Source organism: Vespula pensylvanica, chromosome 15 (assembly GCF_014466175.1).
Source record: "Vespula pensylvanica isolate Volc-1 chromosome 15, ASM1446617v1, whole genome shotgun sequence".
Lineage (NCBI taxonomy): Eukaryota > Metazoa > Arthropoda > Insecta > Hymenoptera > Vespidae > Vespula > Vespula pensylvanica.
In genome coordinates, this window is record NC_057699.1 from 3,833,137 (window position 1) to 3,846,846 (window position 13,710).

The following is a 13,710-nucleotide window of genomic DNA, read 5'->3' on the forward strand; positions in this document are numbered from 1 at the left end:
AAGGAACACAGTTGATAGAAAATATATATGTGTCGACGAAATATACATGTATGTGTATATATGTGTGCGCGCGTGTGTGTAAGAATAATTACGTTCTAGAGTACAAAATCGGAGACATTTAATATGTTTTCTTTTTATTTATCAATTTATTTATTATTGAGGAGAAAGTGGGAGGAAATTAATATGTATCGAATCTTGTTTTTATTATAATTTGCTTTTTACTTCAAATTAAATAAATATAAATAAATATATATATATATATATAATGTTTTTGCTGCGTCTCTCTCTCTCTCTCTCTCTCTCTCTCTCGCGTTCTATAAGCTTTACGGCCAAGGTCATACGTTCGTAGTTCGTAGTATATATACCAGTTCCGTATATACCAGTTTTCGACGCAGTTAATATTGATCAATCAAATAATTATTCCATCGAATTCGAAAACGAAAATGATATCCCCTCTCGTCTTTCCCAAAAAAAAAAAAAAAAAAAAGAAAGAAAGAAAAGAAAAGAGAAAAAAAAAGAAATAGAGGAAAGGTCGAATTTATATAAAGTACGTATCCGTCGTTATTTATTTTCAACCTTGACACATAGCCCTTATCGATCCATTCGTCTAATCTTTTCTTTAACGTATATATTTTTTAGAAAGACATTTGAGATTATACCTGCGGAGGACAACGAGAACAAGTCGCCGGTGTTTCATCAGGAAGAATGTTTGGGTTTAGCGTCGTGGTGCGTGCAACCACTTTATTGCTACGTACATCGTCGTCTGTTCGAACATCGTCGAAATAAACATAGACGAGAGGATCCAAGCAACGTTGCTAGATGGCTGTTAGGCGCGTTGCTTTTAAATCCAGACGTATCGACGTTCTGGAATATGAGAAGAGAATTGGTCAAAAGTTACAAATTGGACGTTACCGAGGAATTAGATTTCACACGATTGGTACTATATAAAAAAGCAAAATGTTTCGAAGCGTTCGCGTATCGTCGTTGGTTGTTACCATATGTATTAGATGCCGAAGGAAAGAATTACGATCCCGTGCCAACGGAATCACCGTTGTGTATAGAAATGGACATTACTAGTACATGCGCCGATAGATACGCGACTAATTATCATGCCTTCAGTCATCGTAGATACGTTATGGCTCTTAAGGAATCTCGTGGATATACGTATCCTAATTTCGATAGCGAATGGAAGAGTACCTTAGCATGGTGCCAATCAAACGTATCCGATTACAGCGGCTTTTGTTACCGACAATATCTTTTGGAGAAGTGCCTGCTTGAAACCGATACGAATACTAAGAGTAATATCTTCAAATGTATTAAGATTAACGAGTATCGATTACGTTCTCAATTGGTAATGGATTACGTTGCCGGCTTGGTCGTTACTTCTAACGATAATAATTCTCAAAGTAATAAAACTAACGAAGATTCGACGGCCGAACAAGGTCCTACGCTTCAAACTCTCGATTTGCTTCATGGTAAAGCACGACCCACCGCTACTAGCGACGATATTGTTACTGGTAACAATAGTAGTAACAGCAATAGCAGCAGCACCAGCAAGAGCATTGGTCACAGCAACAGCAATAGTATTGCTACTACTACTTGTACTACTAGTTCTATTACTACTACTACTACTACTACTACTACTACTACTACTACTACTACTACTACTACTACTACTACTACTACCTCGCAACTCGTACCCTGGCAAACATGTTTCCAAGCTTTGTCCTATTGGGTAGAGGAATGTAGGCTCAATGAAGATTTAATTAGAATGTACGACGATCACGAAACTCTTTGGTATCAACGTAGATATCTCGCTCATATTCTTACACGTCTCATCGAATCCTATAGAATGTATTCCTATTATAAGTCTGAAATAATCGTTGATCCTCGTCATCGTATCATGCCAAACGAATATGGTAACGTCGATGAAATGACCGATGACAAAAGCAAAATCAAGGCTCTTCTTGTTCAAGCTTTCTTAAATCGTACTCGTGATATCGTCGAGTTAGCCATGAAACGTGATACCCACGAGAAACTCGTTGTCGACAAATTCCTAAGATATTTAGACGACATTGGTCTTAAGCTTTGAATTATTTTTCGCTGTCCTGTAATTTCTTTCTTTTCTTTTCTTTTCTTTTCTTTTTTTTTTTTCATGATCATTTTGAAAGATTTATTCGTTAGATTTTGAAAGTATCTAAAGAGATTATTAGAGATATATGTAACATTTATTATATAAGATTTTTTTTTTTTTTTTTTATAACTAATTCTCTCTCTCTCTCTCTTTTACAATAAGATTCTCTCTTTCTCTCCTTTTCTATTGTAAAAAAAAAAATGATATGGTTTTACACAAAGGATTCGATGCTATCAATCAAAGGATTAACAAATATGGAAATAATATATATATATTTGTGTAGGTGTGTATATATATATATATATATATATATATATATATATATATCACGCGACTCGTAACGCATCAGATTATATTATTCTACTGGAAAGAATATTTGAGCATAGTCGTATGACAACTATGGCAATAATATTTTCTCTTGCTATATTTTTTATTTTTAGTTCTCTTTTTTTATTTTTTTTTTTTTTTTTCCCCAATAGTATTCTCGCAGAAAATAATAATATATTATAATAATAATATAATGATAATCGTCATCGTTTCCTTCGATCACGGTGCTATGATTCTCTTCACTGTGTGTGTAACTTTCATTTTGATAATTTAATATTAATCCGATAGATCAATGAATAGATCACTGAATCAAGATTTTCGATTACAAAACTTAGATTCGTATATATATATATATATAGTTTTATTATTTTTTTTTTCTATCAAACTATCTATAATAGCACGTTTTAAAAGTTGAATCGATTCGATTTGAAATAAGGCCTCCAACCAAACACTTATTCGATTTACATTTGAATTGTCTATAATAATACAGAAATACACGGATCACTTTTATTTATTCGTTCATAGAAAATAATATCATTAGATGATCATCTATTATTACACACATACATACATACATACATACATACATACATATACAAACGTTATAAAAGTATATAAGTAAAGAGATTTCCTCGTCGACTAAATGCCGTTAATATCAAATGATTAATTAGTCGAATCCACATGTAATCTGTCAGATAAAGAAGAATGATATAATAGTTCTGTTTGCAAGAAGAAGAAAAAAAAATGAAATAAGAGAAGGCAGATTAACGTAGGGGATTGATTGTACCGTGCGATTACAGGGAAAATTTAATAATAATATTAATAATATTGTATGTGTATAGTCAATACCCTGATATGGAAAGTGATAAAAGAGATTAGTTTTTTAAAAAGATTGTCTACATATATATAAAATTTCATTTCTAATACCCAAACTGTCGTGTAATTACGAAAGGTATCTATTTCCAAAAAAGATTTATTATAGTTTTAAGAGAAAACATTTTCAAAAATAATCCTGATGCGTTCCTCATACGTACATGCTCATAGTTAAAAATAATCGGTACGACAATGAATTGTTCGCAGTAGTTTATGTACAATTTTCAAAATGTTATCCTTGTTATTTTCATTTGCCTAAGTAATTGCTTTTTTTTTGTTTCATGTTAATAGCCAGAATATCCTGAAAAGGATACGTAAAAGCAGTCGGTATATTTCATTTTCTCAAATAACATTTTATAGGATTTTTCTCTTAGCAATTTTTCCTTTTGTGTATTGTTTTATAAACGAATCCAAAGATATGGAATAATAATACAGTAAGTTTTAAATGTGTTAAATAATTGGAGATGCTACTGTCCTTCTTTAATTGCACGACAGTAGATTATACCTAAGCTATATCTAATCGTGTACATGGACTTGTAAGTATGTATTTATAAGTAGTTTCTCTCTCTCTCTCTCTCTCTCTCTCTCTCTCTCTCTCTCTCTCTCTCTCTCTCTCGTTCTATGCGTGTGCGTACGTATATATATATATATATATGTGTATAGTAAATATACGTGTTTTCTAATCGTGACGTGGCTAAGGTAAGGTCCCGTCTCTTTGGCACAGGAAGAAAAACGAAAATAAACTACTTACATACTGGCAAAGACTTTTAACGCTAGCAAGTCGTCGTCATCGTCAGTCTAGCGCGAACTATCGTTTAGGAAAGTCCAACAATTGAATTATATTTATCACGTGGATTTTCTAACATCGTTGTTTTTATAAATACTTAACAAAAGAAAAAAAAGTATACATATACATATATATTTGTATATATATATATATATATTCATTTATTTACTTGTTTTTGTTTCTTTTCTTCTTTTTCTTTCTTTCTTTTTTTTTTTTTTTTTTTTATATTTCATCGTACATCTCATCGATTCAAGTATTTCAAAATGTCGAATGATCATTGGAATATTACGATGTGGACGAAGTATAGTAATTATTGGTCGATAATAGAAAGGAAGTTTATGATAAATGAGACTAGCAAGACGTGAGATTAGAAATACGGTCGAGAACTTTTCAAAGAAAATAGCTTTGTGGGTGTATGTGTGTGTGTGTGTGTGTGTGTGTATGTGTACTTTAATAATAATGTTCCTATGGAAACTAAGCTGGAAATTTCTATGACGTATGTAACGTGTTTTTTCTTTTCTTCTTGCTTTTTTTCTTTTTTTTTTTTTTTTTTGATGTTTCATTGTCTCTAATGTAATCATTGAATGAATGAAAAGAATGGTTTCGTATTTCTATCTTAATTATAATTGTGACGTAGTCTTTTACTGTATTGTCAAGCCAATATCTTTCTCTCTCTCTCTCTCTCTCTCTCTCTCTCTCTCTCTCTATCTATCTATCTATCTCTTTCTCTCTCTCTCTTTATGTTATCTATTCCTGTTTCAATATATACCTCGTGGGTTAGTTATTTATAACATTTCGTTAATTAATTGATTAATATGTAGAATTGAATTTTGAGTTGTTATTAAGTAATAAGAAATCGTGAAATTATTTCTAAACATTTTCTAATAAATTTATTTTTATATATAATAATTCTATATAATAAGATAGATATTAATAACATTGAATTAATTACAATTGATCGCTTGATTCAATTAATTTTGACAGATTTAATTGTGAGTCGTTATTACATAGTAGAAAACCTTCAAAGTATTTCTGAACATTTTCTAATCGTCTTGATATCAGCAACTCTCGAACGAAATTGAAACGTTATCTATCTCGATCTCCCTCAATTGGTTAGATCCAATTAAGTTTATTTCGCAGTATTATTTCGCATTTCAAAAATAATCTCGTCGAGTTAAAAGATCGAAATCTATGTTGAATTACGTGTATAAAGTGTCACCGGGTATAAAAAAAAACCACATACCATGCAATTCAAGCGAAACGCTGCACTAACCTTTTGCAAACGAGGCGAATTGATTAAATACAAAACAAAAGTAAAAAATCAAGAATCGAACAATCGAATCGATGAAGAATCTTTATAACCGATTCAATGTCATTTAAGATAGCGATAACATGGAAATAAAAAAAGTCGATTGGAAAATTCATATCGAATAATTCAATATCGAATTTGACTAACCTAGTATGTAAGAAGAAGTTGAAGAGACGAGGGCGGTAGTCTCGAGAGTTTCGCGCCAAAAGTTATTTCGTTAGACGCGTCGTAATGGTCACGCGTAAAATTTGATCCGCGATCAAACTCGTTGAGGTGAAGTATGTACGCGTATGAAAAATGTTTTCGCTCGAGAAAAAGATTAGCCGAGAAGAAAGAAAGAAATGTGATTGGAAAATGTTGGCAAAGGATTTTTCGGTATCGATCGAATCGATCTTTGTGAAAATGAAAAACGAGTGAATAAGTGTGTGTATGTGTGCGTGAGTGCGAAAGAGAGAAAGATAGAGAAAAAGAGAGAGAGAGAGAGAGAGAGAGAGAGAAAGAAAGAAGGAAGAAGAGATACGTACAGAAAATATGTGTACATATGTACGATAATTGGTGTTTGTTTGCTGTGACGACGAACAACGACAACTGTGGTCGGAAACGGTCGAGAAATGCAAGGACGTTATTGAAAAGAGAAGGTTAGTTAGAGATAGAGATAGAGAGAGAGAGAGAGAGAGAGAGAGATAGACAAAGAGAGAGAGAAAGAGACAGAACTCATGTTACTTCGTAATACGGCATTGACGACGGATTACGAAGGGAATTCGTTGTTTCTCGATAGGCCGGGCACACGTGACCATTTACTCTCGGTTTCATTGGTGAATCTGTTCGATCGTGTATGCTTTAGAGAAAGAGAGAGAGAGAGAGAGAGAGAAGAATAGTGCATAAGAAGAAGAAGAAGGGACATGTGTAATATATTTTCAACGGTCGATAGAGAGAGAGAGAGAGAGAGAGAGAGAGAGAGAGAGAGAGAGAGAGAGGGAGAGAGAGAGAGAGAGAAAGAAAGGCATCCTCAGAAATTTCTACCTGTGTGTTTAGTCGGCCGGCGGGTCGTAAGCCGATCTCTCTCATATATCGTCATTCCATTTTACTTTCTTTCAGTGAAACACATATCCACGTTTAGTATCATTCATACGAATAATAATAATAATAATAATAATAATAATAATAATAACAAAGGAAGAGAGAAAAACGATGGCATTGGCAGAGGGTGAAACCAATGGTGAGATCAACAATACTAATGGTGGTAGCAATCTTCGACGTGGTAGCAGTTTACGATTACCTCCTGCAGCATCTGTCGGTAGTGCAGGTAAGATATGTGTGTGTGTGTGTGTGTGTGTGTGTGTGTGTGTGTATGTATGCACACACATACTTACGTATTACTCGTTTACTCTTTATATATACTAAGTCCTCTCTTTCTCTTTTTCTGTTTTTATATATGCCCTTTAACCTTTCGTACATCGATTACAAAGTATCTAATTTTTCGAACGAAAAATGGCGGGAGATTGTGCGCTCGTTTAAAAGCGTATCCTTCTATTTATTTATTTATTTTCTTTTTCTTTTCTTTTCTATTTTGTCTTAATCGTAGAAAAATATTTTTCATTTTATAGAACGTACAATAGGATAGGTAAACACTTACGTGCACACTCGTATGACTTGCGATATCATATCTAATTGTAGTTGTTTATTTTTTCTTATTTTTTTTTTTTTTTTTTTTTCGTTTCATTATAAATATTAAACGTAGTCGATATTTTTTAGTCAGTCATACATCGCATCGTATCATTAGTTATATCGTATTGTGTAATATCTTCGATATCGAGTTTTCCTTTTTGTATACTTTTTATTTTAAACTTCTGTAATCATGCTTACGAATGTTTCAACGATTACTACGTATCTGTCTTATTTTTCTTTCTTTTTTTTTTTTTACTTTCTTTCTTTCATTTTGTTTAATACTCATCTTCTCTATTCCTTTTAATCTCGATTATTTCTTTTTCCTCATTAAATTAGTCAATTTCTTGCGATATTGTTGTGCAAGAGTACGATTACCTTGAAACTCAGTAGCTATGTCCGATCGACGATTATACTAGCGTGATTATCTCTCGTTTCTGAATTAACGATAAATTAATCTCGTTTACGACCTCCTTTTAATTTCTTTTCTTTTTTTTTTTTTTTTTATATATAACGGATTCGTGTCTAAAAATATTGTATTTTTTATTTCGTTGAGGAGGAGACGAAGGGAGGAGGGACACATAAATTAATCTTTGAATTTCTTTTTTATTCTTGTTTCTTCTTTCCTTTGGTAACTTTGAACTTTTGAGAAGATTCGAATCCAAAAGACATTCCACTTAACGGAATACGAAGTGGCTTCTGAATTTTTCATGAATCACGTGTTTGATAGTTTCCCGGAAAAGAGGTTTGACCTCGTTCCATCACGTTAACGGAAATCCGAAATACGAAAGAAGAAGGACGATCGAATTCTCCTAATAATACAAAATTCTTATACCATAAACATACATATGTATGTAATTTCACTCCATGTACATAATTTCAGTTGACGTTTCAATGAGTCAGACTTTTGAGTTGATTGATTACTCTATTTCTAGGATGAATGTATAAATTTCTTCATTATTTTTTTTTATATCGAATCTATCATAAGTCTATGTACATGTAATACGTGTTATTTATTTTGGCATATAATAGAATACTTTATCGATGTAATGTCGAAGTAATATCGAGGTAAATATCGATTATCGAAGTAATATCTAAATAAGTAATATAGAACGTGAGCACGAATATAAATATTTCTCGATTATATTTTTTATATTATATATAATATATATATATATAAGAATGTGCATATTTCATTGGTATAAAAGTCGAATATCGAAGCAAACATTAAATATTTAAATTATTACCTATCGTATATTTATATATATACATATATATATATATAATATAAAATATATGAGAGTGTGGATGACGTATTGATTAAAAATAAATCGTATAGTTTCTTTGATCAAGAATGAAATGTTCTTCTATCTTGGCATCCGTAAAGTTTTGATGACACATGAAAACACTCGAGGAGTTTTGAATTGCATCCAATTTACTTATATGTAGTAGATACACTTAAGTACATGCAGACGAATTACAGACATTTTGCTATCAATTTCAAAGCAATAATTTACGATAGCAGACCTTTGAGAGAGAATCTTCTTATCCTATAAACGTAATATCGAATATGATTTTCCTTGAAAATGTTCGTTTCAAAATGATCGACGGAGATTTAAGGAAGAAAATTAAGAAACAATTTATCCTCCTTACGATCGAACCAAGAAATGATCTATCCATCTTTCTCTTTTTCTCATTAATTCGAGAATGAGTAATAAATAAGAGATTATATATTACAATGATCTATTGTATATAATTATTGATGAACTTTAAACCTATGTAATAGATTTTTTTTTCTTTTTTTTTTTTTTTTTTTTTTTTTTTTTTTTATACATTTATATACATCCTATTATCGTCACGTGTGATAATAAAAAATAAAAACGTATATGTCTCTCTGGATATTTTTCTCTCATTTTATCTAAGATTCGATCTAACATTCTTTCTAACATTTAATCACCGATTATTTTCTTTTTTATCGATCATGTGAATTCTAAACGCTTTAATTCTTTCGTTCTAAAGTAGTCTCACGATTATAGATTTCCTTTTTATCGTGGGAATGCAAATCTATCTAATTTTATTATGAAAATAAAAAAGAAATATTACTATTTACATATCAAGATAATAATTCGATTTGTAAATATTAGTAGTTATATTAGATCGTCAATATTAAGATCGTGAAAATAAATAGGTCGTAAAAGAACATTTTCGATTTGATCAGAATATATATATATATATATATATATATATATATATATATATGTACGTAGTATACTATCCATATTTGTACTAATTTTAAAGGTGACTATTAATAGTCATTTAAGTACGTTTTAGTCTGTCTTTTGAAGTTCAAACGGTTAGACGATTTTTCAAAGAGGGAGAGAGAGAAAGATAGAGTTTATTTTTATATGTATGTGTGTGTATCGTGTATACATTAGGTATGTATCTACGTAGTTTCTTGCAAATTAGCTTGACACGAACAGAACGTATCTGGCTTGGTCTTAACGATTACACAACCTAACTACCTAACTTAATTTCAGGCAAGACGTATTTCGAATATAAACCAATATCAACGTAAAAACGAACATATATACAAAGATGATATATAAATATACATATATAGATACGTACACCATGGGATAGTCAAAATATTCCTAGGTCGGTTCAAATGTTTCTAAGTGTCAATAAAGAAGATATCAATTAAACTTCTTTTCCAGATTTTTTCGACCATTTTTTGTTCGTAAGATTAAGATCGTAAAACGAGACTAAATTTCAATCTACATTTCAATCAAAAAATGTCATCGATATTTTTTATATCATTGAAGAAATTTTTGCCCGCCTTGGAAATTTTGGCCAGATATCTGTAAACAGATTTTATATAGGAAAAGAAAACACATTCGTTTTCGTCGTACGTAACGTTCGAACGTAACGATAGGAAATGAAAGTTTCATCGCCTTTATTAATAACAAACTTTTCTTAAATAGAATCGCCTTCTTACAAACATCAGGAAATAGATTCGAACTTGTGACCTTCTTCGCAAAAAAAAAAAAAAAAAAAAGTTAGGAAAAAAAACCAGGCCACACATGTGGGAACGCTTAACGTTCCCGTGCGTTAAAATAACAAACGTCGAACGTTCATTAGAATTAATATATCAAGAATCGTCCTCGTCGTCGTCGTCGTCGTCGTCGTCGTCCTCGTCGTCGTCGTTTATCGTTTTATCCGATCAACAAATTTTTTCTCGAATTTTTTCTCTCTCGTTTTTTCAATCTCGATTTTTATCCTACATAAAAAATATACAATACTAATATAACGTAATATAATTTTATTAATTACGTTGTGAATTAATAATCATATCAATACGATCATCATTTTGTATAATAATCAATACGCGTTTGAGACAATTACTTTTTATATAAAACAAATGTATAGGTAAACAAAAATTGTTAGAAATTAAAACGATCCGAGTACAGTGCCGATATAGATCTAATTTCGTTAATTACGTTAATAAGATTAATTTTTCTTGTATCGTTCGATTATATTAAAACGTATGAACGCACAAATTTGATATTGTGTAAACAATGAAATATAAACAAAATATTAACAAAAATCAATTGATGCATTTACGATACACCAAGTTAAATATACATCCTCGTATCATAATTCGTGGAAAACATGAACGCCTCTTCGATTATTTCACAGAACAAGTTATACAGAAGTATTCTGAAAACGAGAGGGAGATCATTTCGAAGAAAATACAGGGTGGGTCCAACGTTCTTAGAATTTTTTATAATACGCAAATAAAAAATAAACTCGCCAGAGCCTCCGCAAAATAGTCCAATTGATTTTGAAAGATGACCTTTGGCTCTCTAAGCTTTTGATTTAGCCTGTAGAAACGTGTTGTTGGAGATACATACTAATGAATCGTGTTCGATCGTAACGTGGGATGTATATACGTATATAGATGCACAACACACACATGTACACACACATATATAGACGTACGTATGTATCTATATGTATACAAATTCAGGAAGGCGTGCCGCACGAATTCACCGAGAGAAATGCGGCATTTCTCGAGTTAGATGCGCGTGAGCTTGCCAAAAACGTGATGCATGCCGTTGTGATACGACGATGGTGTATGTATGGCCTCGAGTTTAGTGTCAGTTAGTCCGTCGTACCGACGACGGTCACACGAGTTCGTTACTCGAACATTGACTTTGACCGGTTTAAAGGAAAGGAAAGAAAGAAATAAAGAAAGAAAGCAATTTTTTTCATTGTTCTTTTGGTATCTCTTCTATCTTTTTTATTTTTTTTTTTTTATTTTCTTTCCAATTAATTTCTAAATAAGGATTTTCAATCTCCAAAGAAAAATTCGAATTGAAAGGACGAGGATTATAATAACGTTGTTAAAGATCGGATCATATGGCTCTTAGGATCTATCAGATTCAAGGTAAGCCAGAAAAGCAAGTGGTAGCATTATGTAGTGGTATTGGTAAATACGAAACCGATGACAATCATTCGATCGTTCGATCGTTCGTAACTCGTTCACGTAATGCAGATAATAATACGAAAGATACGTGATGTTATACTATAACGTTTTATGTTCTGATGTAACGTACACATATAAGGTTTTAAACGAATTAAGAACTGTTGGAAAGTCGTATAACTCTTTTTTCCTACGTCAGAGACGAAGATCTACGATTATTTAATACTCAGAAACAGATCTCAAGGTGTTAAGTTAGAGCAGAGCAAAGCAAAGTAAAGTAAAGTAAAATAAAGTGAATTGAAGTAAACTAAAAAAAGGATGATACTACTTATGTGGCATCCTATAGCAAAATTAAGCATTGACAAATGTTGATTTTTCTTATTACAAAAAAAAAAAAAGGATCTTATCACTTTTGTTAACTTTTGTAGTCGTTGTTATTGTACCTTTATCTCTATTTATCTATTTCTTTCTTTTTCGTTTCCATCGAAACATAAGAAAGATAAAAACAAGAGCGTACGAGTATGTACGCAGATAATGTATATGTGATACATAATGATCGAACGTAAAGTATGTATTATAGTTGATCGTGGGTCCATTGACCTGGGAAGTTGCTTTAATGTTATCAAACAGGCGCGAATCGTTTCAGAGAACGAGTTGGGCACGCAGTTACGTCGAGGGGGTTCCCTGAGGATCCCACGAACAAGAACGGAGGATAGAAGGACGTTGGTAGTTGATAGTGCGAGTTCGTTGCGAGTACCGCGCGACAAAAGATTGTCATCCTCCTCACCTTTAACTAATTCATCATCATCATCCTCGGAAGTGAACGGAAAAAACGGAGGATGCGAGAGACCGGTACGACCCGCCAGGCGTTCGGCTTCAACATTGGATCAACCAGCACCCGAATATCTTGCCCGAAATCTTCTTCAATTAGGATGTCCTGTTATTTCTATGCCTACGTAAGTCTCTTTTTTCTATCTCCTTTCTCCTCCTTTAATTTTTTATTATAAATATTTTGAATTTATCAAATGTTTTGTTACTTTCCATTTTGCTTTTTTCCTTCTCGATTCTCCGGAAAAGATCGTTATCCCTACACGTTTCTTTCCTTTTTTCTCATTTTATTTTTTTATCATGCATAGATTTATCTCGTTTACTGTAAGTTTCTATATTTTGATTTTTATGATTCTATGGCAAAAAAAAAAAAGAAAGAGAAACTCATAAAAGATCTCAAAAAAGAATGATTAAAATCGTTTAAGACTTTTTAGGATCCATCTCGTTCTATATCCTGTTAGTAGTATTATCATCAGCATTATAGTAGTCTAATGTTAATATTGTCTCTCCGTTTATTTTATTGTATATATTAGTTTAATGACAATATTATTACCATCACAATACTATTATTAGTATTATATTAGAATAAACTACTAATTGTACTATACACCAACTATAATTTATATTAAAAATATATAAAAAGCTACCAACACGAGGTAAAAATTAATTATGTCGGTAATAAAATAAAGTCAAACTAAAAAGAAACACACATACACCTGTATAATATTTTTGCTTTTTTCTTTTTACAACGATCAAGTATTATGCTATCGTTTTAATCATGATACATGACCTTTTATTCTTATCTTGATCTACTTTGTTACATACTTTTACACACACACACACACACATTTATTGATTTTATTTATTTTTATAACAAGTAATGGTGATTTGTATTAAATATTCGATATAACACGAATAAATCGAAGTTTTTTTTAGACATTAGAGGTGTTTATGTATATACATGAATAACTTCGTGTAAAAAGTATGGAGTTCTATTATCGAAGCTCTTTGCGAGGTCTCTACTGTGCAAATAGGAAAAGAGGGAGAGGTAGTAAGAGAAAAAGAGAGAGACAGAGAGAAATGATACGCGCTGCAATCACGCTTACGATAGATTTCAAAGGTTCGTTGCGAACTAAGCGTCAGTGCGCGTACGAGAGCACGTACGGTCGGTTCCTTAACGAGGAAGTCGTTTCAACGTAGCACGATTTCAACGATTTAAACTTAGGCTCACTCGCGTGATTCTCTCCCTCGTCGTTTTATAATAATAATAATAATAATAATAATAATAATAATAATAATAATAA

At 31.7% G+C, this 13,710-nt stretch overlaps 2 protein-coding genes across 4 annotated transcripts in view; both read left to right on the forward strand.

Moving 5' to 3' along the window:
- Positions 1-2,115, forward strand: part of LOC122634760 — a 3,171-nt gene extending 1,056 nt beyond the window's left edge. Inside the window, exon 2 of the mRNA XM_043824038.1 lies at positions 640-2,115. Within this exon, the coding sequence (XP_043679973.1) occupies positions 640-2,092 (1,453 nt within the window). The 3' untranslated portion in view covers positions 2,093-2,115. The remainder of the gene's footprint in view (positions 1-639) is intronic.
- Positions 2,116-6,388: 4,273 nt separating this feature from the next.
- Positions 6,389-13,710, forward strand: part of LOC122634755 (GRAM domain-containing protein 2A-like) — a 40,060-nt gene continuing 32,738 nt past the window's right edge. The window contains exons 1-2 of one of the 3 annotated variants that reach the window (XM_043824027.1): positions 6,389-6,736; positions 12,225-12,534. In XM_043824027.1, coding sequence (XP_043679962.1) covers positions 6,622-6,736; positions 12,225-12,534 — 425 coding nt within the window. In that variant the 5' untranslated portion in view covers positions 6,389-6,621. Of the gene's footprint in view, positions 6,737-11,499; positions 11,543-12,224; positions 12,535-13,710 lie in introns of those variants that run through there. The other 2 variants (XM_043824025.1, XM_043824028.1) reach the window with 2 other exon arrangements.